This window comes from Xyrauchen texanus, chromosome 21 (assembly GCF_025860055.1).
Source record: "Xyrauchen texanus isolate HMW12.3.18 chromosome 21, RBS_HiC_50CHRs, whole genome shotgun sequence".
In the NCBI taxonomy this organism is placed as follows: Eukaryota; Metazoa; Chordata; class Actinopteri; order Cypriniformes; family Catostomidae; genus Xyrauchen; species Xyrauchen texanus.
In genome coordinates this window covers 22281934-22307365 of record NC_068296.1, presented here as the reverse complement: position 1 = coordinate 22307365, position 25432 = coordinate 22281934, and the positions used below count along the sequence as shown (strand labels likewise).

Genomic DNA, 25432 nt, shown 5'->3' with positions numbered 1-25432 from the left:
AATTTAGTCACACTTATGCCATCTTGAATGTGTATGACTTTCTTTATTCAGAATCCAGTAAGCAGAAATATCAAATTTACCTCAATATATTTCTTAAAATTGATTATATCTGGCTTGAGCAAGTCAAGCAACTGGCATTTTTCAGTGCAAAAACCCTTTCAGGTGCAGTCGTGATGTTCAGGTGTTGAACTGTGCTTGAGGTATCCTCCACATCCAGAACAGTTGGCGCCGGATCTGCAGCTGCTATTCAAGTTTTTTACATGTGATTTGATTTGACGGGAGTCACAAGATTCTCCCTAGGCTAACATGTTGATAGATAAAAATGAAATCAGGACAGGGAAGTAGTGAATACAGACGGTGCGAAAATAGCGCATTAAAAGTACAGTTACAGCACTTAAAATACACTCAAGTAAAAGAATACAATTTTAAATCTAATTAAAATTAGTACAATCCCTTGAAAAAACTTAATTACAGTATTGTGCGTATTTGTAATTCGTTACTTTACACCCCTGACATATTTACAATATAAATTAAAAGGACACTGCATGTGCATATAACTACAGTTTAAAATCCTCTAGATTCAAAAGCAAGAGAAAAGAGATACGTTTTAAATTGAGAATTGAAGACCTCAACAGATGGGGCCAAATTAATATGAAGGGGAAGATTATTCCATTGTTTAGGGGCAACTACTGAAAAAGCTCAATCTCCCTTAGATTTTTGCCAAAAAAATCAACAACTGTCTCTAAATCTTTAAAACTAAGCAAGGTTTTTAGCCTAGAAATCATTCTGAGCTGGTAAAAGCTGTTTTTAACAACAGAATCTGATAAGTGCCAAATAAATTATTATAAATATATAAATTATGACACCGAGATTTCTCACCTTTCATAGTTCTCGCCAAGGGAGCAAGAATACTTGTTATCCTCTCTGTACATTTCGGAGGCCCAAATATTATTATCTCTGACTTGTTTTAATTTAGCTGGAGAAAAGTTCTAGAAAAACAGCTTAACCTCTTCCAGACAGACATCAGGGACTTAAGAGACTGATCATTCCCAATTTTCAGAGGTAGGTACAGCTGTGTCTTATGCATAAATATGATAAAAATGGCATGATGGTGGCAAATAGATCCTAGAGGTTGGATACAGAATTGTCCCCATAATAGAGCCTTGAGGGAGGCCATATTTTAGGGTAACAGAGGAGGATGAATAGTTTCCAACATTCACAAAAAAATGACCTATCATGAAGATATGAATCAAACCACTTCAGTGCAGTCCTTCAGATGCCAATATCACACTCCATGCGGTCCAAGAGAATTGAGTGATTGACAGTGTCGAATGCTGCACTGAGGTCTAACATAATTAACACTACAGCCATCCCAGAGTCAATTTGTAACAAGTCAGCCTATGTGCTGTGACTGGCTCAAAATCTAGACTGGAATACAGTGGATATAAAAAGTATACACACCCTGTTAAAATGCCAGGTTCTTGTGATGTAAAAGAATGAGACAAAGATAAATCATGTCAGAAATGTTTCCACCTTTAATGTGACCTATAACGTGAACAATTCAATTGAAAAACAAACTGAAATCTTTGAGTGGGAAAAATAAAAAAACTCACAATAAACTGGTTGCATAAGTGTGCACACCCTTAAACTAATACTTTGTTGAAGCACCTTTTGATTTTATTACAGCACTCAGTCTTTTTGGGTAGGAGTCTATTAGCATTGCACATCTTGACGTGGCAATATTTGCCCACTATTTTTGAAAAGCTCTCCAAATTTGTCAGATTGCGAGGGCATCTCCTGTGCACAGCCCTCTTCAGATAACCCCACATATATTCAATTGGATTCAGGTCTGGGCTCTGGCTGGGCCATTACACAACATTAATCTTCTTCTGGTGAAGCCATGCTTTTGTGGATTTGGATGTGTGCTTTGGGTCGTTGTCATGCTGAAAGGTGATCTTCATCTTTCTAACGGACACCTGAAGGTTTTGTGCCAAAATTGCCTGGTATTTTGCCTGGACTAAGGCCCCAGTTCCAGCTGAAGAAAAACAGCCCCAAAGCATGATGCTGCCACCACCATGCTTCACTGTGGGTATGGTGTTCTTTGGGTGATGTGCGGTGTGTTTTTTGAGCCAAACATACCTTTTGGAATTACGGCAAAAAGTTCAACCTTGGTTTCTTCAGACCATAACACATTTTCTCACGTGATTTTGGGAAACTTGAGGTTTGTTTTTGCAAACCTCAGCCGGGCTTGGATGTTTTTCTTTGTAAGAAAAGGCTTCTGTCTTCCCACCCTACCCCATAGCCCATTCATCTGAAGAATACAGGAGATTGTTGTCATATGTAGCACACAGCCAGTACTTGCCAGAAATTCCTGCAGTTCCTTTAATGTTGCTGTAGGCCTCTTGGAAGCCTCCCTGACCAGTTTTCTTCTCGTCTTTTCATCAATTTTGGAGGGACGTCCAGTTCTTGGTAATGTCTCTGTTGTGCCATATTTTCTCCACTTGATGATGACTGTCTACGCTGTGTTCCATAGTATATCAAATGCTTTGGAAATTCTTTTGTACCCTTCTCCTGACTGATGTCTTTCAACAATGAGATCCCTCTGATGCTTTGGAAGCTCTCCGCGGACCAAAAATGTCAGGAAAATCCTACAAGAACAGCTGAGTCACTTGCCAAATGATGGCAGGTTTGTAATTACTTTTATTTAACGTGAGTTTGAACGTGATTGGTTAATTCTGAACACAGCCACATCCCCAGTTATAAGAGGGTATGCACACTTTTGCAACCAGGTTATTGTAAGGTTTTTCATTTTAATTTTTCCTCCCACGAAGATTTCAGTTTGTTTTTCAATTGAATTGTTCACAATATAGGTCACATTAAAAGTGGAAAACGTTCTGACATAATTTATTTTTGTCTCATTCTTTTACATCACAAAAACCTGACATTTTAACAGGGGTGTGTAGACTTTTTATTTCCACTGTATGTATAGGATGTCATTTTCTGATAAAAAAAAAAGGAGTGATTTGAGATAAAACAACATTCTCTAACACTTGATAAAAAAATATATTTTGAGATTGGATGAAAATTTTCCAGCACTGTGGGGTCAAGACCTTTTTATTAAAGGATGAACCGCTGCTTGTTTAAAACAGGACAATACCATTAATCAAAGAACTGTTTACAATGGACTGAACACTAGGGCCTATAATGTCATACAGGTCTTTCACAAATCGAGGAGGGATCGGATCCAAAGGACTGGATGTCAGTTTCAGTTGAACATCCAAGAACTTGAGATAGGAGACGATAATTCAATATTAGAGGAAGTAATGTGTGATCTGATAAGATCAATCTTATTTACAAAAAAGTTTAAAAAGTTTTCACAGGCATTTGGAGATGAATGTAAGGTTGTGATAGCTGGGTTTAGCACCTTGTTTATGGGCAGTGATTTACATTTATTAAGACTGATAAGTATTTTGTTCTTGCAGCTTTGGCCGCACGCTGATAATTATTAAGTGAGTCTCTTAACATTTCATAGGAAATCTGAAGCTTGTCTCTCTTCCACCGGCATTCAGCTTTCCTACTGATCTGCCTAAGAGCACATGTCTCATTATTGAGCCATGGTTGAAATTTGTGACATTTATTTCTAAGATGGATAAACCCATAGATAAAACCAGGTCAAGTGTGTGACCATGCCTATGAGAAGCATCACAAACTTACTGAGTCAAAATCAGGTATCAGCAGGATCAAGCCACGTCTCAGTTAAAAACAGAAAGTCCAGTTCCATATGATGCAATTAAATCATGCAGTAGAAGCCTTTTATTTGCTACTGATCTCACATTCAGTAGTGCAGCTTTAACTGTGGTAGAGTCTGGAGGCTGTGTTTGTGCTGAGAACTCCAGTTCCTTTACATAGTGATAATCCGATCGTCCATACCCACTGTGTGCTTTTTCAGAAAGCACGGAAATACTGGCGCATGCTGAACAGGTTGTACAGGAAAAAGCCATGTTCGCTGAAGTGAAGAGTAGATGCCCCAGTCAGAGCAGATGCAGCGTGCATTTCTCACCTTCCTCACCAAACAGCCTCCGCACTTTCCTCATCTTTTATGGCGCTTAATTTTAAAACAGTAGCGGCAGTGCAGACGACATAATTCAACAGGTAAATACAAAAGTAGTTTAGAGTGGGTGTAATGTTGATCGCCAGTGCTATGGCGAATCAATAGTTTCCAGTTTCAGATGCCATTGTAGAAATTTAGTATTCACAGTCAGCCAAGATTATTTTAATCAATTAGTGAAAGTAACAGGACGGTTTCTAGTATTTGTCTTTTCATGTGATTCTAAAATGGCAGCCTCCATGTGTGGACCCTCTCCATGTAGAATAAAAGAAGGATTTTAGAAGGTAACTGTAATGACTGGAGTCTTCATTTTAATGTAAGTGGTAATTACCTCTTACATATATTGCACAATTGCGATTCATGTCTTTAGGAGTTCAACTTTTTAATGAGAAACGAATAACTGAGTGCACCTTTAAATATGAAATCTATTTTCCTTTACTTGATGCAATGACAGTCCTCCAACACACGGGGGCATTAGGGAGTCGCATAAACACGCGATAACTTTAGTGTAGAGAAGAGGTGCTGTTTAGTTCCTGTGGCTCACTTTCACATGCAGTCTTGCTGGAATGGAAAAGATTTAACACATGCTAACATATACAATGTGAACACGCACGTGCTGTTTACAATTATACAGCTGACAGATTATTTTTGCTGCGTCTGATTGTGGAGTAATTGGGGTTGTTATAGTTAACCACACTGTTACCTAGATTGCTCATGTTAGCATTAGCTGCTTAGCTGACCAGTTTACAATACATGGAAATAATTTGTTTAGGGAAATGCACAGTCAAAGTAAATGTTGCTGATTTGAACACCTATTTGGCCAAGCAAATTACATGTTGAGATCGTCCGCTAGCTCAGGTGGAATAAATATTATACAGGCAGTATAACGTATGAATAAATAATTATTGTATATGAAGAATTGGTTGTTAGGTAGGTTTCTTAACAAAGAATGCTATGTATCGCTATAAAACAATATAAGGTAAAACAGTCTGTAGTCTGACTTAATCAGTCACTAATTAAAAACAATTTTTGGCCCAGTAAGTCATTCTTGTAGTATTCTGGTGAAACTGCTTTAGATAAAAGGTGCCATGGAGTCCGGCGAGGATGGGGCTGTCAGTGTTGGATGTCCATCAGGGGAAGATAACTACTTCCAGGGCTACACCTTCACAGATCGCTCCCATTCCAGTCGTGTTGTTAAGAGCATCATGGACTTGTGTCTGGAAGATGGTCTGTTTGCAGATGTCACTGTCACTGTGGACAGCAAAGAATTCCAGCTTCACCGCCTGGTGCTCTCGGCTCAGAGTTGCTTCTTCAGGTCTATGTTCACCTCTAATCTTAGAGAAGCTTATGATCGCAATATTGAGCTGAAGGATGTCAGTGTGCCTGTCTTCCAGTCGCTGATAGACTACATTTACCATGGTACGATCAAACTACAGGTTGATGATCTGCAGGACACCTATGAGATGGCAGATATGTACCAGCTTACCGCCCTGTTTGAGGAGTGCTCTCGCTTCCTGTCACGCACTGTGGATGTAAAGAACTGCCTGCAGGTGAATCCTTAAGTTTTCATTTACTGAATTAGTAGTAAATGCATAGATAGGGCTGAAGAGTCTTGAAAACTGTACTCTTGAGAAATTACCACTCTTTATTGCAGATAATGTGGTTGGCAGACAGACACAGTGACCAGGAGTTGTATACGGCTGCCAAACACTGTGCAAAGATTCACCTTGTTCAGCTGCACAAGACAGACGAGTTCCTGAACTTGCCATTGTGTCTGCTCTTGGACATCATTAAAGGTGAATATATATCATTATCAGCTAATTCATTTCACTTTGTTTGAGACATTGTGATTGAAAAGAATCGGAGTAACTGTATGCGTGTCTCCTTCATTAGATGGTGTGCCAAGCTCACAAAATCCAACTGGAGCAATTGAGTCTTGGATAAATTACAACAAAGTTGAGCGAGAGGAGTATTCAGATATGCTCCTAGACAGCCTAAAGGTGAGTGAAGATGGAAACATTAGAAATGAAGCAAACACATAAACATAACTTCTGTTCAAAAAGTTCAGCTCAATCAATAGCATCTGTGGCATAATTTGATTACCACACAAACTTATTTTGACTTTGTCTCTTGTTTATTTTTTAATTTTATTTTTTTTGGTAAAAAGCAAAGTTTTTTGAATGGGGCCAATCAGTTCACATTAAAATAATCACTCTTGCTAAAGTATAAGACATATACAATATGCATCTTAACATGATTTTAGTGTGGTAAAATTGCATACAAACTATTGCTGTCAGTCGATAATGTTTTTTTAATCGTGATATATAGCATCATTTTTTGTAGTTAATTGCGAATAATCGCAAATTTTGAAAGTGTTGAAATTTGACAATTGGCCATATATTTGTTTTCCTATCAAAATGCATTTATTTCCATTTTAGGAAAGAAAGGAAAACAGTATGTAACAATATAATGCTTTATTAACATTTTGGAAACAAATCCCTCCACAATATAAAGATAGAAAAGATAGCACTAATATATCACCAGTTCAAGTAATTAAATGTTTCCCAAAGTCTAAGTGTAAGGTTAACTAATTGAAAGAACTAATCCCCACATATGTTGCATACAGTGCATCCGGAAAGTATTCACAGCACTTCACTTTTTCCACATTTTGTTATATTACAGCCTTATTCCAAAATTGATTAAATTCATTATTTTCCTAAACATTCTACAAACAATACCCCATAATGTCAATGTGAAAGAAGTTTGTTTAAAATCTTTGCAAATTTATTAAAAATAAAAACCAAAACAAATCACATGTACTTAAGTATTCACAGCCTTTGCCATAACACTCAAAATTGAGCTCAGGTGCATCCTGTTTCCACTGATCATCCTTGAGATGTTTCTACAACTTGAAGGGTACAGAAAAATATCTGCAGCATTGAAGGTCTCAATGAGCACAGTGGCCTCCATCTTCTCTAAATGGAAGAAGTTTGGAACCACCAGGACTCTTCCTAGAGCTGGCCGCCTGTCCAAACTGAGCGATCGGGGAGAAGGGCCTTAGTCAGGGAGGTGACCAATAACCTGATGGTCACTCTGAGAAAGCTCCAGCATTTCTCTGTGGAGAGAGGAGAACCTTCCAGAAGAACAACCATCTCTGCAGCACTCCACCAATCAGGCCTGTATGGGAGAGTGGTCAGATGGAAGCCACTCCTCAGTAAAAGGCACATGACAGCCCATCTGGAGTTTGCCAAAAGGCACCATGAGAAACAAAAGATTTGAACTCTTTGGCCTGACTGGTAAGCATCATGTCTGGAGAAAACCAGGCACCGCTCATCACCTGGCCAATACATCCCTACAATGAAGCATGGTGGTGGCAGCATCATACTGTGGGGATGTCTTGCAGTGGCAGGAACTGGGAGACTAGTCAGGATCGAGGGAAAGATGAATGCAGCAATGTACAGAGACATCCTTGATGAAAACCTGCTCCAGAGCACTCTGGACCTCAGACTGGGGCGACGGTTCATCTTCAAACAGGACAACGACCCTAAGCACACAGCCAAGATAACAAAGGAGTGGCTATGGGACAACTCTGTGAATGTCCTTGAGTGGCCCAGCCAGAGCCCAGACTTGAACCTGATTGAACATCTCTGGAGAGATCTGAAAATGGCTGTGCACCAACACTACCCATCCAACCTGATGGAGCTTGAGAGGTCCTGCAAAGAAGAATGGAAGAAACTGACCAAAAAAAGGTGTGCCAAGCTTGTAGCATCATACACTAAAAGACTTGAGGCTGTAATTGGTGCCAAAGGTGCTTCAACAAAGTATTGAGCAAAGGCTGTGAATACTTATGTACATGTGATTTAAAAAATAAATATTTTGGTTTTTAACTACATTTGCAAAGATTTCAAACAAACTTATTTCACGTTGTCATGATGGGGTATTGTTTGTAGACTTTTGAGGAAAATAATGAATTTAATCCATTTTGGAATAAGGCTGTAACATAACAAAATGTGGAAGAAGTGAAGCACTGTGAATACTTTCCGGATGCACTGTATTCATTGCAATGGGCATTAAATCTCCGCGTTTATTATTCACGTCAGAGAATCAACACAAGCACCACTTTGTTTTGTACATCAAATAGCATTAAGAGGTCCTTTCTCCATCATTTTATCACAGAAGCACTGTTGTGTGTGTGTGCAAAGATTATTTTATTTAGTGAGAGAACAACCTCCGCGGCTCTATCATAGTAGAGAGCATAACTGTAGCGTGTTACGACAATACCGCCCATAGAATGTCTAGGGGACCACCTTATGCTAAGCTTGTAGGCTACGATTGGTAGAAGGGATATGTTGTGTGTGTGTGTGCTTGTGGTGTGTGTGACAGTGTAACTGTAGCACTGTTGCTCTGAGGCAGTTTTAGTTTTGCTCCATTTGTTTGAGCCTCCTGACCAGCTCGATGTAGCAACATTGGCTCAACCAATGGCATGAGTTTGGGGTGGGACTATCTATGCGACCAATAAAAGACACCCCTTGTGTGTTCAGGAAACCATTTTGAAAACAATTGTTATTTGTGCAATTCCGTTTGGTCACGCTAGTGGCGCAGAACATTTTTAAATATTGTTTTATAAGTATTGTATTGATTTTTCACATGCTGCTTGTTTACATTTTCCTAGGAGATTGGTGAAAAGGTGCACATTTACCTAATTGGGAAGGAAGACACACGCACACACTCATTGGCTGTGTCTCTTCATTGTGGTGAGGATGATGCCATCAGCGTGAGTGGCCAAAACAGCCTGTGTCACCAGATCACGGCTGCATGCAAGCATGGGGGTGACCTGTACGTTGTTGGTGGGTCCATACCACGTCGCATGTGGAAATGCAACATGCACACTATGGACTGGGAGCGCTGCGCCCCTCTTCCTCGGGACCGTCTACACCACACATTAGTGTCTGTATCCTCAGAGGATGCCATATACTCCTTGGGAGGTAAGACCCTTCAGGACAGTCTCTCCAATGCTGTCATTTATTACAAAGTACAGGACAACATATGGACAGAGACCGCTCAATTAGATTTGGCTGTCTCGGGTGCAGCGGGAGTCAATTTGGGAGGCACGATTTACCTTTTGGGTGGGGAGGAAAATGATATGGACTTCTTTACCAAACCGTCTCGCCTTATCCAGTGCTTTGACACAGCCACGCAGAGGTGCCAAACCAAGCCCTACATGCTGCCTTTTGCAGGATGCATGCATGCCACTGCTCATAAGGACCTTATATTTGTAATGGCAGAGGGCGACTCTTTGGTGTGCTATAACCCACTGCTGGACAGTTTCACCCGTTTACGGTTCCCTGAAATGTGGAGCTGCGTGCCATCTCTATGGAAAGTCGCCAGCTGCAATGGGTGCATCTATGTTTTTAGGGACAGATGCAAGAAAGGTGAAGCAAACACTCTGAAGTTGAACCCTGCCACATCAGTGGTTTCTGTGATCAAGGGAATGAAAATCCTCCTCACAAACTGGCAGTTTGTTTTGGCCTGATTTCTTAATGTTCCCAAGTAATGAATGGGATCAAGAAAAAAATAATGCCACTGTTTATGGTGATCCATTCAATACCAGTCAAGGTGTGCGATTTGTTGATCTAATAGACACCAGTGGTTTTTGACTATGCTACAGTGCTACAAGCAGTCATGTGAAGTGTTACGCAGTAGGATACCATAGAAGGACAAATGTAATTTACAGAAAGTGACACTCTTGCACATTTAAAATTTAGGATCAATTTATTCCTAAAGTGGTGTGTTTGTGTTCAGTTCATTTTGTTAGGATTTGAATATGATATTTGTGTTTATTCCCAACTATTGACATTCCACAGCAGAAAAGTTTCTACAATCTACAATAACTCATTTGCGCACATTCACTGAATTGCTTGCAATGTATACTGCTTTAAATTTGTGATTAGGTTACATATAGTATGTGTAATATAGTAAATGGTTTTAAATGTCTACCAATATACACAGTAAAGAGAAGTACTCAGATTAACAGAATGCCAGACAACAGTCAACAACATCAATTTTAGGAGAACTGTCAAAGACCATTTAAAAAAGCTTGCAGTAATAGTGTAGAAGGAGCATGCTCATATAGTCCTACAAATTGCCACTCTCTTAATGCCCACTGACAGTTCCTCCTGAGTCCCCTCTCAACTACTCTTTCTCAGTGGTTTATGATAAAGCAGGGGACCCTTTGAATTAGGTCAGTATCCACCTCAAGATAATTTATAGATTTTGTGCCACAACTTGATCCTCCGCATGCATTATATGGACATACAGACTGTTTAATGTCTGCCAGAGACATGATCCATTTTAAAGCGATTGTTTGATAAAAAAAAAAAAAATGTAATTCTTTGAAATTAAAAATCTTATTTACTCCCCCCTCATGTTGTTCTAAACTTAAGACTTCTGTGGTACACTAAAGGAGATGTTAGGCAGAACATCTCAATTACCATTCATTTTAATTGCATCTTTTTTTCCATACAATGAAAGCTTGAATCAGGCTAGCATTCTGCTAAATATTTACATGGGTTTCTTTGGAACAAAATTATGTTAAGTAAATGATTACAATTTGTGGTTGAACTATCCATTTAATAGAGATGGCATATTATTGTTGACCTCAAGGGCTGGTGCACAATATTGTTAATAAAAATAAATGATTTGATAAAAAGGAATTTACAGGTTGAGACTTTCATGTATGTCTGTGCTACTCAACTGTGCACTGTTGGCCAACATTTCTCTTGAATTATAGGTTGCAACTTAGTAATTTGTTTCATGTTTCACCCTTTGTCTAACGTTATGAATACCAACAGAACCATGAAAAATTTAAGGACTATCATGATGTAGCCTATTAAATTTAAGAAAGTTCTAGAAGTAAATTCAAAGGCATAGTTCACCCATAAATGTAATTTACACATTCTTGTGTTGTTCCAAGCTCTTATGACTTTCTGTCTTCCATGAAACACAAAAGGCGATCTTCGGGGATATGAAATTCTTTGTCACCATTTAATTTTATGGCATAATTTTTTCATGTAATGAAAGTGAATGCAGGCTGAGGCTAACATTCTGAACTAACCCTTTAAGGCCACACTAACTAAAAGATATAAAGTTAATCGACAAAAGATGGAAGTTTTTAATGCTCTCTTTTTTGCCCTCTTTTAGTGCAAACTTACGAAGACATGCATGTGTTATTTGGGTGTGTTTTTCTTGAAGTTTTACATGGTCTTAAATGTTTCTTTATATTAGAAGAAAATGTTTTATGGTGGACTACGTTAAGTAAACTCTGTTTTCTGATATCTGAAATCACGGGACAAATAATCAGATCTTAATATTTTTATGTAATAGCTTGAACCTTTAATGAAGCAAAATTCCTTCTATTCCATATGTATATAAAGAGAGAGACAGAATACATGTAATAGCTACATTGGCTACTATTTTTTGTTACTATTTTATTACATGTACAACAGTTCCCACAAAGTGCTGAGGCAGTGTGTTAGTGTTTCAGGAATTGTGTTATAACAAAGACATGACTTACAACCACCAGACGTTTATCTTTGAACAGATAAACTATCTTGTGAATGGCTAGGCGTTAAATACTCCTATTTGTATCCATGAAGCTGGGTGTGAGGGGGTATGGAAAGGAGGGAGAATGGCAGGTTCAGATGAGAACCCGACAATTAGATCCCATTGATGTGTTTCAAGAAGCAGTGGTACTGTAACTCAAGACAAATACCATGTCAGACTTTGTGGAACTATTCTAAGCATCAATTGCTGACACCAAGCCTGGGGGGCTGGGAGGTGGCACACCAAGCGGCTTAACAAGACCCACCCACAGGAACCGCCAGTCACTATGAAGACCGCTTGACTTGCTCCGATTCACCGTTGTGAAATATCTGGCTGTTTTTAGATTTGCTCACATGATGTACAAACCTTTGCAGTAGCTCAGTGAATATTTCCAGATGTTCCATTTGCTAAAGGGTAGTTCATAGATGTGTTCTTTAAGCCTCTTGACCGAGTGTGTATGTGGAGGTAAATAGCAGTTATCTTAAGAAGATCGGCGATAAACGTCTTTTCTGACCTTGGATCTTTTTAGAGACTGAAGTTGAATTTCAGCAGGGACACATGGTCCAGAGTGACAAGACCATCTGCTGTAGCGCCAGCACTGCAGTGGGAGGGAGGAGAGAGATGAAGGGGTGGTTTGTAGGGTACAGAGAATTCCTCCCTCTCGGGTGTGGAGGGTGTAGATATTCTGGGAGATCATTGCCAGCACCTTGGATTGGAACTTATTTCTATGGTGTTGCATATTTCCTTGAACTCTCTTTACCAGCTTTCTGAAGGGATTGTGCTTGGGTTTTTAAGATATTATAATTTTGTTATTCTTATAATTTTTTGAAGTTCTCCCAATGTGATGAGGAATGATGATCTTGACTCTATAGCTCTTGCATGCTGTGCAAAGTTGAAGTTTGTTCAACATCTCTTTGCACCTAAAGCTGAGAATTGTGGATTAGAGAAGGAAGCAAGTGGGCCGAGCTTTGGGGTGGATTGTAGATAACACGTCTTCTCTTTTGGTGTGTTAACTTGCAATTACATAATTGTACACTTGCACTTCCCTGGAGGTCCGAAGAGCCAGACGGATGATTATTTTTATGAGGGACTTTGTTGCAGAAATGGGTCAGGACCAAACCAAACAACAGATTGAGAAGGGATTGAGGCTGTACCAGTCTAATGATACAGAAAAGGCTTTATGCATCTGGATGAAAGTGTTAAGGAAGACGTCTGATCCTGGGGGGAAGTTTCGAGTCTTGGGGTGTCTGATCACAGCAAATTCAGAAATGGGGAAATACAAAGAGATGCTACAGGTAAGAGACACTTATCTCTGTTCACTTGCCATTTAAATCAAGTCAACTGTCCTCCCTGCTCTCTCTCTTACATTGGTATGGTCTTGATATTTCAAATTAGACTAATTTATTTGTTACTGTTACTAAATACTGCACTGATTTACATGTACCTTGTTGTTTTGAAGTGCTGAAATACTGTATTTACCAATGTGAATGCTTGCAGAACATTGCAATAATATGTAACATCCATAGTTAGGGGTAATGAGAGCCGTGTGCAATCTGATCCTCAGCCCTGAGCATCTTGTTTACAAAAACCTTCTTGCAAGGGACCTGCTTTCCTCTGCAGAGATTTCAGCAAAATCTTTGCATGATGTTATGTTTAAATAACTGTAGGTATCATAGAATATATGCATTCCTTTGGCAGAGGCTTTTATCCAAAGCAACCTACAGTGTATTCAACGTATACATTTTATCGTTTTGTGTGTTGTGTGGGAATTGAGCCCAAGATCTTGGCAATGCTAGTACCATGCTCTAACAGTTGAGCTACAGTATCCTTCATATTGGTACTAAAGTATGCTCGCCTGTCCTCTGGATATCTGTTATGGTATTAAGACAATTACAACAGTAGTACTATATAGCATTATGTCAGGTTACAGCAAGATTAATTCTGCCAAATAGGTAAATATTTGAACGGAATGGCTTTTTGTATACTAGTTGCCTGTAATTTTATTGTTTTCTGCAGAGTGAGTAATTAACACATTTCCATGGTCTTCTGTCCCCCTTAAACTCAAAAATCCAGTACTCTCTAGCTCAGATAAACACAGCCAGAGAGATGGAAGATCCGGACTACTTGACGGAGGGCTACCTAAACTTGGCACGCAGCAATGAGAAGCTTTGTGAATTCCATAAAACTGTCTCATATTGCGAGACCTGCTTAAACATGCAGGGCACCACTGTTAGCCTACAGCTCAATGGGCAAGTGTGTTTGAGCATGGGCAATGCCTATCTGGGCCTTAGCATTTTACAAAAAGCCTTGGTGAGCTACGAGAAGGCCCTGCGTTACGCTCACAACAATGACGACAAGATGCTAGAGTGCAGGATTTGTTGCAGTTTGGGCAGCTTCTACATCCAGCTTAAGGTATCGTAATATAATGCATATTTTTGAGAAAGCAAAAATTATTTGTGTTTGTATCCTCATCACTCCATGAATTCATGAATCTTTTACATGTTAATCTAGTTTTATTCCATGACCGCATCGAGCGGCAGGACATTGTCGATCACTTGGTTTCTATTTCTACAAACTGATCACACTGTGAATTCAGCGACAGAACGTTGAGAGTTCCGCTTCTGAAATCAGTCTTGCTTACTGAATAACGAACCACTGCCCTCAGTGGCCAAAGTTGGAAGTGTTGTTAAGGTGAAATGGAAACAGGGTGGTGCCAAAAGCACGTTTTATTTTTAGTTGTAATTATATAATACAGCAAACAGGAATGCATATATATTTGTTTAACCCTACTCCCGAACCCCAACCACCAGTGAGGTAAAATTGCAACCTCTGGATCATGCTCAACATTGTTTATGAGAGCGTATTTACTTCCTGGTTTCCATGAGACTAAAACCCATGTCTCATAGATTGTGCACAATGAATTATTAGTGGCACCTCAAGGAAAGGTGAACACATTTTTTATTGATACAATAATGTCTGATAGGGAATTATGTTTTTTCAGTAGTTCGGCAGTATAGAGTCGATTTCAGGGTAAAAGAACACTCAGAACCAGCACGTGTGTCAATTTCACGTGTGATCATGTTGATTTCTGCTGTGTCGCATTGGGTAGCTGCAACCTAAGCGAAATGTCATTGGTCAAAACCTACATTGTCTGACTTGCAATTGGATACATATTACTCCATATCTACTCCACATAACTGTAAATTAAGCATTAAATATGTTCTGATTGGCTGTGACTGTGTCACACCGTGCAGCAATTTCCACGTTCAGTGTGGACAGACAAATTACTTGTCACTAGAAACTTGTCACTGTGTGCATAGTGAGGACATGGTGTAAGCCTGGTTCCCTTTGGCTTACAGTCATTTTATGTTCTAATTCACTGACAGAGTAGAAAGCACTCTTTGCATTACTAACAAACTGTCTACATATTACGTACTATGTATCCAGTTGCAAGACAGACAATGTAGGTTTGGCTAGATAAAGGCCTTTGTACTCACCTTGACACCAGAGATTTAAAGAGCGCAAATCCCCTGGATCCCCAGAAAGGCCTGCTGTAATAAGTATGTGATGGAAAGACATGCAGAGAATGTCACAGCTACTAGGAACAATCATAAGATGGCCTCTTTTAGCTGTCACATAGTTATATTCCTGTAACAGGGAAATGAGCTAAATGATATGTGAAAAAATTGTCATTACTAATATTTGATTGTTCATTTTGCACCGTCATTCCATTAAAGACCAGATTTGAAATGGCATTCCTGTGTTATGTTTTTATTATTTATACTGCTAATAAGTGTCCATATCTGCATGATTTGTGCTGTTGCAGGATTATGAGAAAGCACTCTTCTTTCCTTGCAAAGCAGCTGAACTAGTAAATGACTATGGTAAGGGGTGGAGTCTAAAGTACCGTGCCATGAGCCAGTACCACATGTCTGTGGCCTTCAGGAAGCTGATGCGCTTGCCAGATGCAATGGAATGCTGTGAGGTACAAACATCTAGTTCATGATGATTCAGCTAAATGTTGACTATTTTTGTTGAGTGCTGAAGTGTCATTTTTTCCATGGAAAAAATTCTCTATTTTGTCCTAGCTTAAAGGAACAGACCCACAAATGAAACTTCTGTCATTATTTACACACCCTTATGTTCTAAACCTATCCCATCCATCCATCCATCCATGGCTAATAAAGATTTTAAAACTTTTTAAAACTTTCAGGACAGGTTTTTGGCAAGCCAACATCAAAGTTTGTCTTAACAAACTTGTTCCTGCCTATTGTAGTTATTTTTGTTTGGTGATGCTAATGCCACACACAATTTGCCTTGAAGATATTAAATCAGTTTAAACATCCATTATTTAGAAAAAAAAACTATTAATGTCTACCAAACTATTATAAAAATCAACATTAAATATAATATATATAAATATAAGTTTTATCTTGAACTACATGAATATTCTGGATCAGGGATAGTTTAAATTTATGTTCTGCTCTGCATAAATCTACAAATATAAGAATCCTAATTTGGAACCACAACCATACCACAGTCTGTGTCAGTATTTCACCTGGACAATATTATGAAGCTTCACCTTAATCCCCAGGATGCCACATATGGATAATATGTACCAATCCTCTTTGCATAACCCTGGCCTCTTGACTCTCTGCAGCTCCTCATGTTTATGTGATAGAGGGGGCCAGAGCACAACTAACAGGTGCAACTATTTGTGGGCCTTGTTTGCCAGCCCCCTTAACCAACCCCCCTGTACTATGGCTGATAAAAATATGCCAGTCGAGAGTCCATCCTGCTGAGGTGCTGTCTGGGAGGAGTGTTAATGAACAGAGCTTACCCTTAGCCCCTCACTAATGATCAGGAGAGAAATATAACAGGCAGTCATTGCTGTGGACTGTGAGTATCACAATGTGCTGTCTGCTACAGTGATTTACAGACGCCTTACAGTGGGGATTAATGCAGGGCACATTCCAGATGTCGTGCAAGTTTTAGACCTCACTGTATGAGTGGGGCCTTCAGGATCTTTTGCAGCCCCTGCTTGAAATATACAGCTTATTAGGTCATTTCTGTAAAAATGTCAAAGAGCATCTGAAGGTTGGAGATTGGGCATCTGATTTGAGGGTATTAAATATCTGAGGTTTGTCTGTCATAGAGAAAATATAAAAAATATGTGCAATGTTGGGCTGTCTAAGCACTTAATGTGCTGCTGTTCCTTTGATAAGGTATTATATTCAAATTATATTTATAAGAGTAGTAAGAACAAGCAACAAGACTATGACACAAAAATTAAGAAGAAAAAAAATAAACTGAAACTGGAAAATTTGGTTGTAAAAAATAATATTAAATAATATTTGTAATTAATTTTTTTTTTATTATTTAGTTCATAATAATTAATATTGATAATTTAAATAATTAATAATGAAATCATAAATTATATTGTTAACAAAAATGTAGGTCTGTAGTCTACAGCTAGTATTTGTGCTCTTGTGGGGGAAAAGGATACATATTTCTTAAAGGGATCGTTCAACCAAAAATTCTATCATCATTCACTAACCCACAAGAAATCCCACATGTGTATGACTTAGTTTTTTTCTGCTGACAAACAAACATTTTTAAAAGAATATTTCAGCTTTGTAAGTCCATACCAGGGGCAGACTGGGAAGAGAAATCAGGCCTGGATTTTACATAGAATCTGCTGTCCTTTTCTACATTTCGCGCCCCCCGTCGGTATATCACAGCACTGTTTTGCGGCAAGTTCAGCATAACGCGGCCCTCATTCAGCCCCTTTCCACGGCCGGCCCACCTGGAAAAGTCTCAGTTCTCCCTATGGCCATTCCTCCCCTGGTCCATACATTGTAATGCAAGCTCCAAAAATCATATAAATGCAGGATAAAGTAATTAATATGACCTCAGTGGTTAAATTCATGTCTTTAGAAGTGATATGAAAGGTGTGTGGGTAAAACACAGATCAATATTTAAGTCAATTTTTACTATAAATCCCCATGTTTACTTTCTCATTCTGAAACTGAAAGTGGAGATTTAAAGTTCAAAATAATTTAAATATTGATGTGTTTCTCACCGAAGTGATTGCATTGCTTCAGAAAACATAAACCACTGGAGTCATATGGATTACTTTTATGCTACATGTATGTACGTTTTGGAACTTCAAAGCTCTGGTCACCATTTAATTGCATAAAATGGACCTACAGAGCTGAAATATTCTATTAAAATGATGAGAGAATTTTCATATTATTTACAATATTCTTAATCTCATATCTATCAGGAATCAATGAAGATTGCATTGCAGCATGGAGATCGGCCTCTTCAGGCATTGTGTCTGCTTAACTTTGCTGATATCCATCGCTGTCAAAAAGATGTTGATGTAAGTAGTAATGTTTTCCTCAAGTTAGGGTTATTACCAGTTTTTTTGGTAGAATTTATGTTATTATTTCTCTCTGCTATCATGTTGGTAATAATTTCTTGGGAGCCTTAGTGAAAATATTTGCAATTAATGTTACTGTAGTTCCACCGACACATTTTGGCAGAATACTTGATAAGAAATGTGATATGTGTTGCTTATATTAGTAATGTTTTAATTTTGCTTTCATATTTAATACAGAAAGCATTCCCTCGATATGATTCCTCCATGTGTATAATGTCAGAGACTGGCAACCGATTTGGACAAGCATCCATCTATGTAGGAGTGGGGAAGTGCTGGATTTTACAGAAGGAATACGATAAGGTTGAGAAACTGATTTGATGGCACACTTTTCATGCAACCTCATGACTGAACATTTGTGATTGACATATCTGAAATATCTCAGATGGTGTTAGTTTATAATGTATGTATTGTTTGTATCACTCCTGTAGGCTCTGGACTCATTGCAACGAGCACATGATCTGGCAGAGGCAATTGGAAATAAGGTGCGTGTTGATGCAACTATTTTGCAATAAGACAAATTTTAATTCAATATTAAACCTATTTAGATGATAAACCCAAGCTCAGTTGAATGCACAGTCAAACAGAGAGGTTTGCATTAGACTGTGCAGCCAGTCCTTTCTTCCCACTGATATTCTGTGCTCTTCTTGTACAGCTGTGTATTCTGAAGGTGCACAGCCTGTGTGAAGGTATCTACCGCTGTAAGGAGCAGCATGACGAGTTGAGAGAGCAAGTGGTGAAGTTCCTGCAGTGTGTGGAAGAGCTCGAGCTATACTGTGGCATGTGCGGGGAGTCCATCGGAGAGAAGAACCAGCAGCTGCAGGCCTTGCCCTGCTCTCACATTTTCCACCTCAAGTAAGTATTCATGTGTTTAAAGATGTTCAGTTTGTAGTCCTTTAATCCAGAAGAGAATTGGCATATTTGAGCCATGGGTCCCCTCAAGAATATCTTATGTTTTTTTTTTAATAGCAGTTTTTGGTTTATAAGTAAATTGAGGTTTGTGGTTAATTTAACTTGAAGAGACTTTCCAGTTTTGTCATAAATTACACATGTCATAAAACTCAAACATGAATTTTGAAACTATTGTGTGCTTTAAAAACATTAGTTGCTACATAGTATTCCTTATGTAGCAACTAATGTTTTTAAAGCACATAATAGTTTCAAAACTTGTCTTGACGAACTGGACAATGTTTATAGTCCATATTTAGTAACTTGATAGAGACTTATGTTTTAAAAACACAAAATGGTTTCAAAATTCACACGTAAAGTATGACTGTGTCATTTTTCATGAACAAAACGTGAAAGTCCCTTTAAATACGGGATAGCTCACTCAAAAATGAAAATTCTCTCATCAAGTACTCACCCTCATGCCATCCCAGATGTGTATAGCTCAGCAAGTATTGAAGCTGACTACCACCCCTGGAGTCGGAAGTTCGAATCCAGGGTGTGCTGAGTGACTCCAGCCAACCGGTTGCCAGGGATGTTACATGGAGTGACCTCCTTGTGGTCGAGATTAGTAGTTCTCGCTCTCAATGGGGCGTGTGGTAAGTTGTGCGTGGATCACGGAGGGTAGCATGAGCCTCTACATGCAGAGTCTTTGCTGTGTCATGCACAACGAGCCACCTGATAAGATGCGCGGATTGACTCTCTCAGAAGCGGAGGCAGCTGAGACTTGTCCTCCGCCATCCGGATTGAGGTGAGTAACCTCGCCACCATGATCACCTTCTAAGTAGTGAGAATTGGGCATTCCAAATTGGGAGAAAAGGGGATAATAAAAAAATATATATATGACTCCAGTGGTTAAATCTGTACCTTCAGAAGCGATATGATAGGTATGGGTAAGAACCAGAACAATGTTTAGGTCGTTTTTACAATAAATTTCCACTTTCACTTTCAGATTTGAAAGTAAAACTGAACAGGCACCACATGTGTCTATCAGATGTAAAATTGAAAGTGGAGATTTAGAGTAAGAAAAGGACTAACATTTTTATGTTTTTCACCACACCTAGTAGATCGCTTATGAAGATATAGATTTAACCACTGAAGTCTTGGCCACCATTCACTTGCATTGTATTGAAACTACAGATATTCTTTTAAAAATCGTTGTTTTTCCGCTGAAGAAAGAAAGTCATACACATCTGGGATGGCATGAAGATGAGGAAATGATGAGTGAATTTTCATTTTTGGGTGAACTGTCCCTTTAAGTGAGCGATAAGCGATCTTGAATCTTAACACACCACCAAAAAACATGGGTCATGTCCCCATTTTATGATTGGCATCTCCAGAAGGTGGGTGTGTCATTAATAGCAAGCCTGTTCAATCTAGAGGGGGTCCAATAGAATCAATGAAAAATCTTAAATTGCATAAGGTGCACCCTTGCATCTCTAGATGTTGTCTTTACACTTTTTAGGGTCCTACCCCACACTACCTCCTCCAATACCAAGTTTAAATCTTTCTCCCATAATCTCTTGAGAGAAGCCGAAGCTCCATCCCACAGACTCTGAATTAATAGGGAGTAATACACTAATGCATCATGACCTTTTCCAAAAGGTCGCTTTAGGGGGGTGTATGTTACTCCCAAAAATGTTACGGAGCAGGCAGCTGTAAGTACCTAATGAACTGAGATCTGGGAATCCCAAAATGTTGAACCAATTTTCAAAGGATCTCAACACTCCACTCTCATATAGGTTACCGAGCATATTAACCTCACTCACAATCCACTCTGACCAGCAGAAAGGGGACTTATTAATACATAACTTGGGGTTTAGCCATATGCTCGAGGCAACATTTAAATAAATGTCTGAATTAAACACACTGAACACTTTTGTCCATACCGAGTGCAAATGAAAGATAACAGGGTGTAACGTAACTTCTCCAGTTAATTTGATAGAAAGGCTTTGTTATGGCAAAATAGGAGCAAGTACTTCCTGTTCAATGCCAAACCAGGGAGGGTCTCTCTCAGGTGGAAGCAACCAAAGAGCCAGAGTCAGAGACCGAATGCATAATAATAAAACAAAATGTTGGGTAGGCCTAGCCCACCTTTGTCAATCAGCCTATGTAACTTACTGAAATGTAATCTCTGATGCTTACCATTCCAAAGGAAGAACTTCAAATAGCTTGAAATAAGAGAGGGGGACATTTACAGAGAGATATTGCAGCAGGCAGATGAATTTTAGATATACAATTCATTTTAATAACATAAACCTTCCCAGTCATAGATAAATGTAATGAAGCCCACCTGCCTACATCGCTTGAAACCCTTTTCATTAAAGGGTCAAAATTAACTCTAACTAAATCACACAAATTTGCTGGGAATAAAATATCTATATTTTTTAATGCCCTGTTTGAGGCATTGGAAGGCACCCAGCTGAATAGCCATTAACGGGCAGTATGCTGTCAGAGCCAAAGTTTCAGATTTAGACCAATTCACTCTGTATCCTGAGAATTTAGAAAAATTATTAATAATTCTGTGTAGGCAAGGCATAGATCTAGTGGGGTCGGTGACAAATAATAAAATATAATCTGCGTAAAGCAAAAGCTTATGCACCACGCCTCCCACCACCACCCCTGGAAAAACCTCCTCCTCTCTTATCGCAGCTGCTAATGGTTCAAGGGCAAGACAGAACAATAAGTGGGAAAGAGGGCAACCCTGAGTCAGTTCTGTAGCATCTGGCCTGGATACCTCGCCAAGCTCCTCCAAGGTTATCTCAGAATCAAAAGATTTTTTTTTGCTCAGTCTTAAGTTTAGAAAATTCTAATGGTTGCACAAAGTTTCTAATATCCTCATCAGTAGACGAGGACATGGTACTATAGAGATCTAGATAGAATTCTTTAAAAGCATTATTAATATTAATGGTCGAGGTAAAAATGTCACCACCAGCAGATTTCACTGAGGGAACGGTAGAAAAAGACACTCTGTTTTATATATCTAGCTAGAAGATTTCCTGCCTTGTACCCCGACTCAAAGTATGACTGTCTTGCCCTGAATAGCCCAAACTCTTTATAGACAAAATAGTATTATATCTGTATTTCAATCGGGTCAATTCCCTGAGGTCTTTTAATATTCCCTTCCAACTCCACAAGTTCTTGTGCTTTGTATTTATTGTGAATGAGGCATATTGTATGATCCGGCCCCTAAGAACCACCTTAAGTGCCTCCCAAGCCACGCCCACAGAGGATACTGCGGACCAGTTGGTCTCCATATAAACATTGATTTCAGCCTTTAGCATTTGTTGGATTTCAGGATTTTGCAATAGGGATACATTAAAGTGCCAACTATATGATTTATTTTTCTCTGTATGTGGCAACACCTCTAAACACACCAGGGCATGATCTGAGACTAAAATGTTTCCAACTGAGAAATCTGATGAAACTGATGAAATGAGCGACTTGGATATAAAAATAAATCTATTCTAGAGTAAATCTTATGGACTGATGAAAAAAATGTATAGCCCTTACCTGAAGGGTTCAACAAAACCTATATTCTTAAAAACCATTAGAAACTCCAGAGGGAGCCCATGGTGAATTAGCCTTGCCTTTTACTCTCTGTAATCATCTCCTATCAGGAGGAACTATGCAGCTCACTATGTTCTGTTCACTCATCTAGGTGTCTACAGACAAATGGCACAAAGGGCTGCCCGAAATGTCATCGCTCATCTGTGAAGCTAGGTTTTGTATGAGGTTTACCATCCTGCTTTGGACAAACTGGCCGAATCCCACCACAGTGACCCATCTGGGAGCAAGAGATCCAGGACCTTCTTCCAGGAAGCTTTCGAATTGGACAAAGGAAGGTTTTCCAGTGTTTACATCCTGTCCTTTTGGCAACTGGAAATATTGTGGTAATGACAGGACATGATAGTCCAACGCAGAGAAGTCACTGAAGAAGGCAGATATTTTTCTGAGAAATATATCACTTATTGATGTGACCATAGAGGGATAAATTGATCTCACAATGCTCACAAATTGCTGCATCGATGTTGGACAGAAACTTCAAAACAGCTTCTCTCTGGGCAAAGCAGCATTGCTGTACTGTCATTGTGGGTATTTGCTAAAGAGGTGTGAGCTTTACATATCACCTGGTTATCTCAGTGGACATTTACCTAAAGGCAGAATGCAGATCTTCAACAAACATTGGTAACACTTTACAATAAGGTTCTGTTTGTTAACATTAGTTTACATGAACTAACAATGAACAATATTTTAACAACATTTATTAATCTTGTTTAATGTTAATTTCAACATGTTGTAATACATTTTTTTAAATCAAGTTGTGTTTGTTAACATAAGTTAATGCACTGTTAAAAAATATATTGTTCATTGTTAGTTCATGATACCTAATGCATTAACTAATATTAATGAATAGAACCTTAATGTTAAGTGTTACCCAAACATTTCTCATTAATTAATATTGTGTATTTATAATTTTCTAAGCAATTACTTGTGCTACAAATCCAATGTCATTTCTTCAGAATTTACAAATAATTTGTTAATGCTATTCTTTATGTAATTTTGAAAGGATATAAGTGTTTTTGGTCTGCAATATCGGTAACACTTTACAATAAGGTTCCATTTGTTTACATTAGATAACATACGCAACTTTTGTATAAGTTATCATTAGTTAATGCACTATGAACTTATTGACAATTAACAATGAATAATTGTATTTTTATTAACAAAGATTAATAAATGCTTTATACAATATATTATTAATTGTCGGTACATGATACCTAATGCATTAACTAATGTTAATGAATGGAACCTTCTTGTAAAGTGTTAACACAATAGCAGACATGCTGGTTCTATTTAAATTTGTTTGAAGTTTGTTTTGTGTTTGTAGAAAGCTCAGATGTCTCTAACTGCCCTCCTGTTTTGTCAGTTTGTGAGCTGTAATTTTCTGAGGTAACGGGCATGTGTTCAACTTATTAACTTGACCAACTATACATTTTGTTAACTATTTATATGGCAATTATTTATGATATCATTTCTTTTATCAACAATCTTATACTGGACTCTGATATTGTTATACTGTTTCTGATAATAGTCATTTTGAATCATTTAGAAGAATAGTACAATGATTTTCTTTGACTCTGAATCAACAGAATGTGAAAATTATCGTATTTTTTCAAATGCATTTACGGGATGCGCTGTTGGAAATATAGTTTTCAGATATCACATTTAAAATGTATCTACCTTATTTTCACATAAGAAGATGTGATCTATAATTAATCAACAAATGTTTTTATACCTTTTCCCATGATATAGAAGTGGCCCAAAAATACTTTTTATCTTTATTTCTTTGTGGGCACTTTTATTTTTCAGTCAAAAATAAATGTTAGCAAATCCTTATATGAAAGGTAAATGATTTAACTATGAGACTAATACAACAATGTTTTGATATTTCCTTAATCCCACACATTACGAGATGTGATGGATTCAGTTATTAACTATTATACTTTTTATAAGTATCCAATGGACGTTAATAGTCTTTTGTTAATGTCTAATTGATGACTCACTAACTTTTAATAATTGCTATTTCTGGTGCATGTTTCTTCTTTGACTTTAAACAGTGGACCCTATTTTTGTCCCACTGTAATTATTCCATTAGAAATAGAATAATAATACAAATATATCTGATCAAATAAATCTGTTATAGCTCCCAAGACAAGGTTAAGCATATGCAATTTAAAAACACTATATATTTATTTCTGGTTGTGATCAGACATATTCTCATAATGACATAAAAATAACATGACATGACAATTTATAATTGTTGAACTTTTTACATGGGAGCAAAATGAAAATATGCTGCTTATTTGTTCCTCTTAGCTTATTTTCATAATTTTTATCCACTTACTATTTACATGCATTATATAGATTGTAACTTTTTCCTTAAATACTAAGCTAACCACCCTAATCTGCATGCTGTGTATTACAGATGTCTCACATCCTGGTTAATCACAGGTCATAACTACCTCTCACAAAATGTGCATGTTTATGCTACAGAATCTTCTGAAAATGAGACTGAACACTGATGTATTTAAGAGAAGCCCTGTGTATACAGTCAATTGACTTTTTCTAGTAAATATACAATAAAATATTTGTATCAGTTTCTTTACTGAAGTATGCTTCTTTAACCAGACTTCAACATGAGGCATTGTGTTTAATATAACTTTAGAACAAAAGATTCAAGATATATTTAGCACACGAAAAAACATGACCTCACAGTAACAAAGATTTCTAAAAGGGTTTAGAGGAAATACTAACAAACTATTAAAAAATCA

At 38.1% G+C, this 25432-nt stretch overlaps 2 protein-coding genes across 2 annotated transcripts; both read left to right on the top strand.

The window, feature by feature from the left end:
- Positions 1-4288: 4288 nt before the first annotated feature.
- LOC127661827 (kelch repeat and BTB domain-containing protein 4-like) lies at positions 4289-11953 on the top strand. Its single transcript, XM_052152745.1, has 4 exons — positions 4289-5658; positions 5763-5904; positions 6002-6108; positions 8781-11953. The coding sequence occupies exons 1-4, from the start codon at positions 5197-5199 to the stop codon at positions 9639-9641; spliced, it is 1572 nt and encodes a 523-aa protein (XP_052008705.1). The 5' UTR covers positions 4289-5196; the 3' UTR covers positions 9642-11953.
- Positions 11954-12380: 427 nt separating this feature from the next.
- Positions 12381-25234, top strand: LOC127661828 (43 kDa receptor-associated protein of the synapse-like). Its single transcript, XM_052152746.1, has 8 exons — positions 12381-13005; positions 13784-14122; positions 15537-15695; positions 17997-18095; positions 18333-18455; positions 18584-18637; positions 18808-19007; positions 22759-25234. The coding sequence occupies exons 1-8, from the start codon at positions 12781-12783 to the stop codon at positions 22829-22831; spliced, it is 1272 nt and encodes a 423-aa protein (XP_052008706.1). The 5' UTR covers positions 12381-12780; the 3' UTR covers positions 22832-25234.
- The last annotated feature ends 198 nt before the right edge of the window (positions 25235-25432 follow it).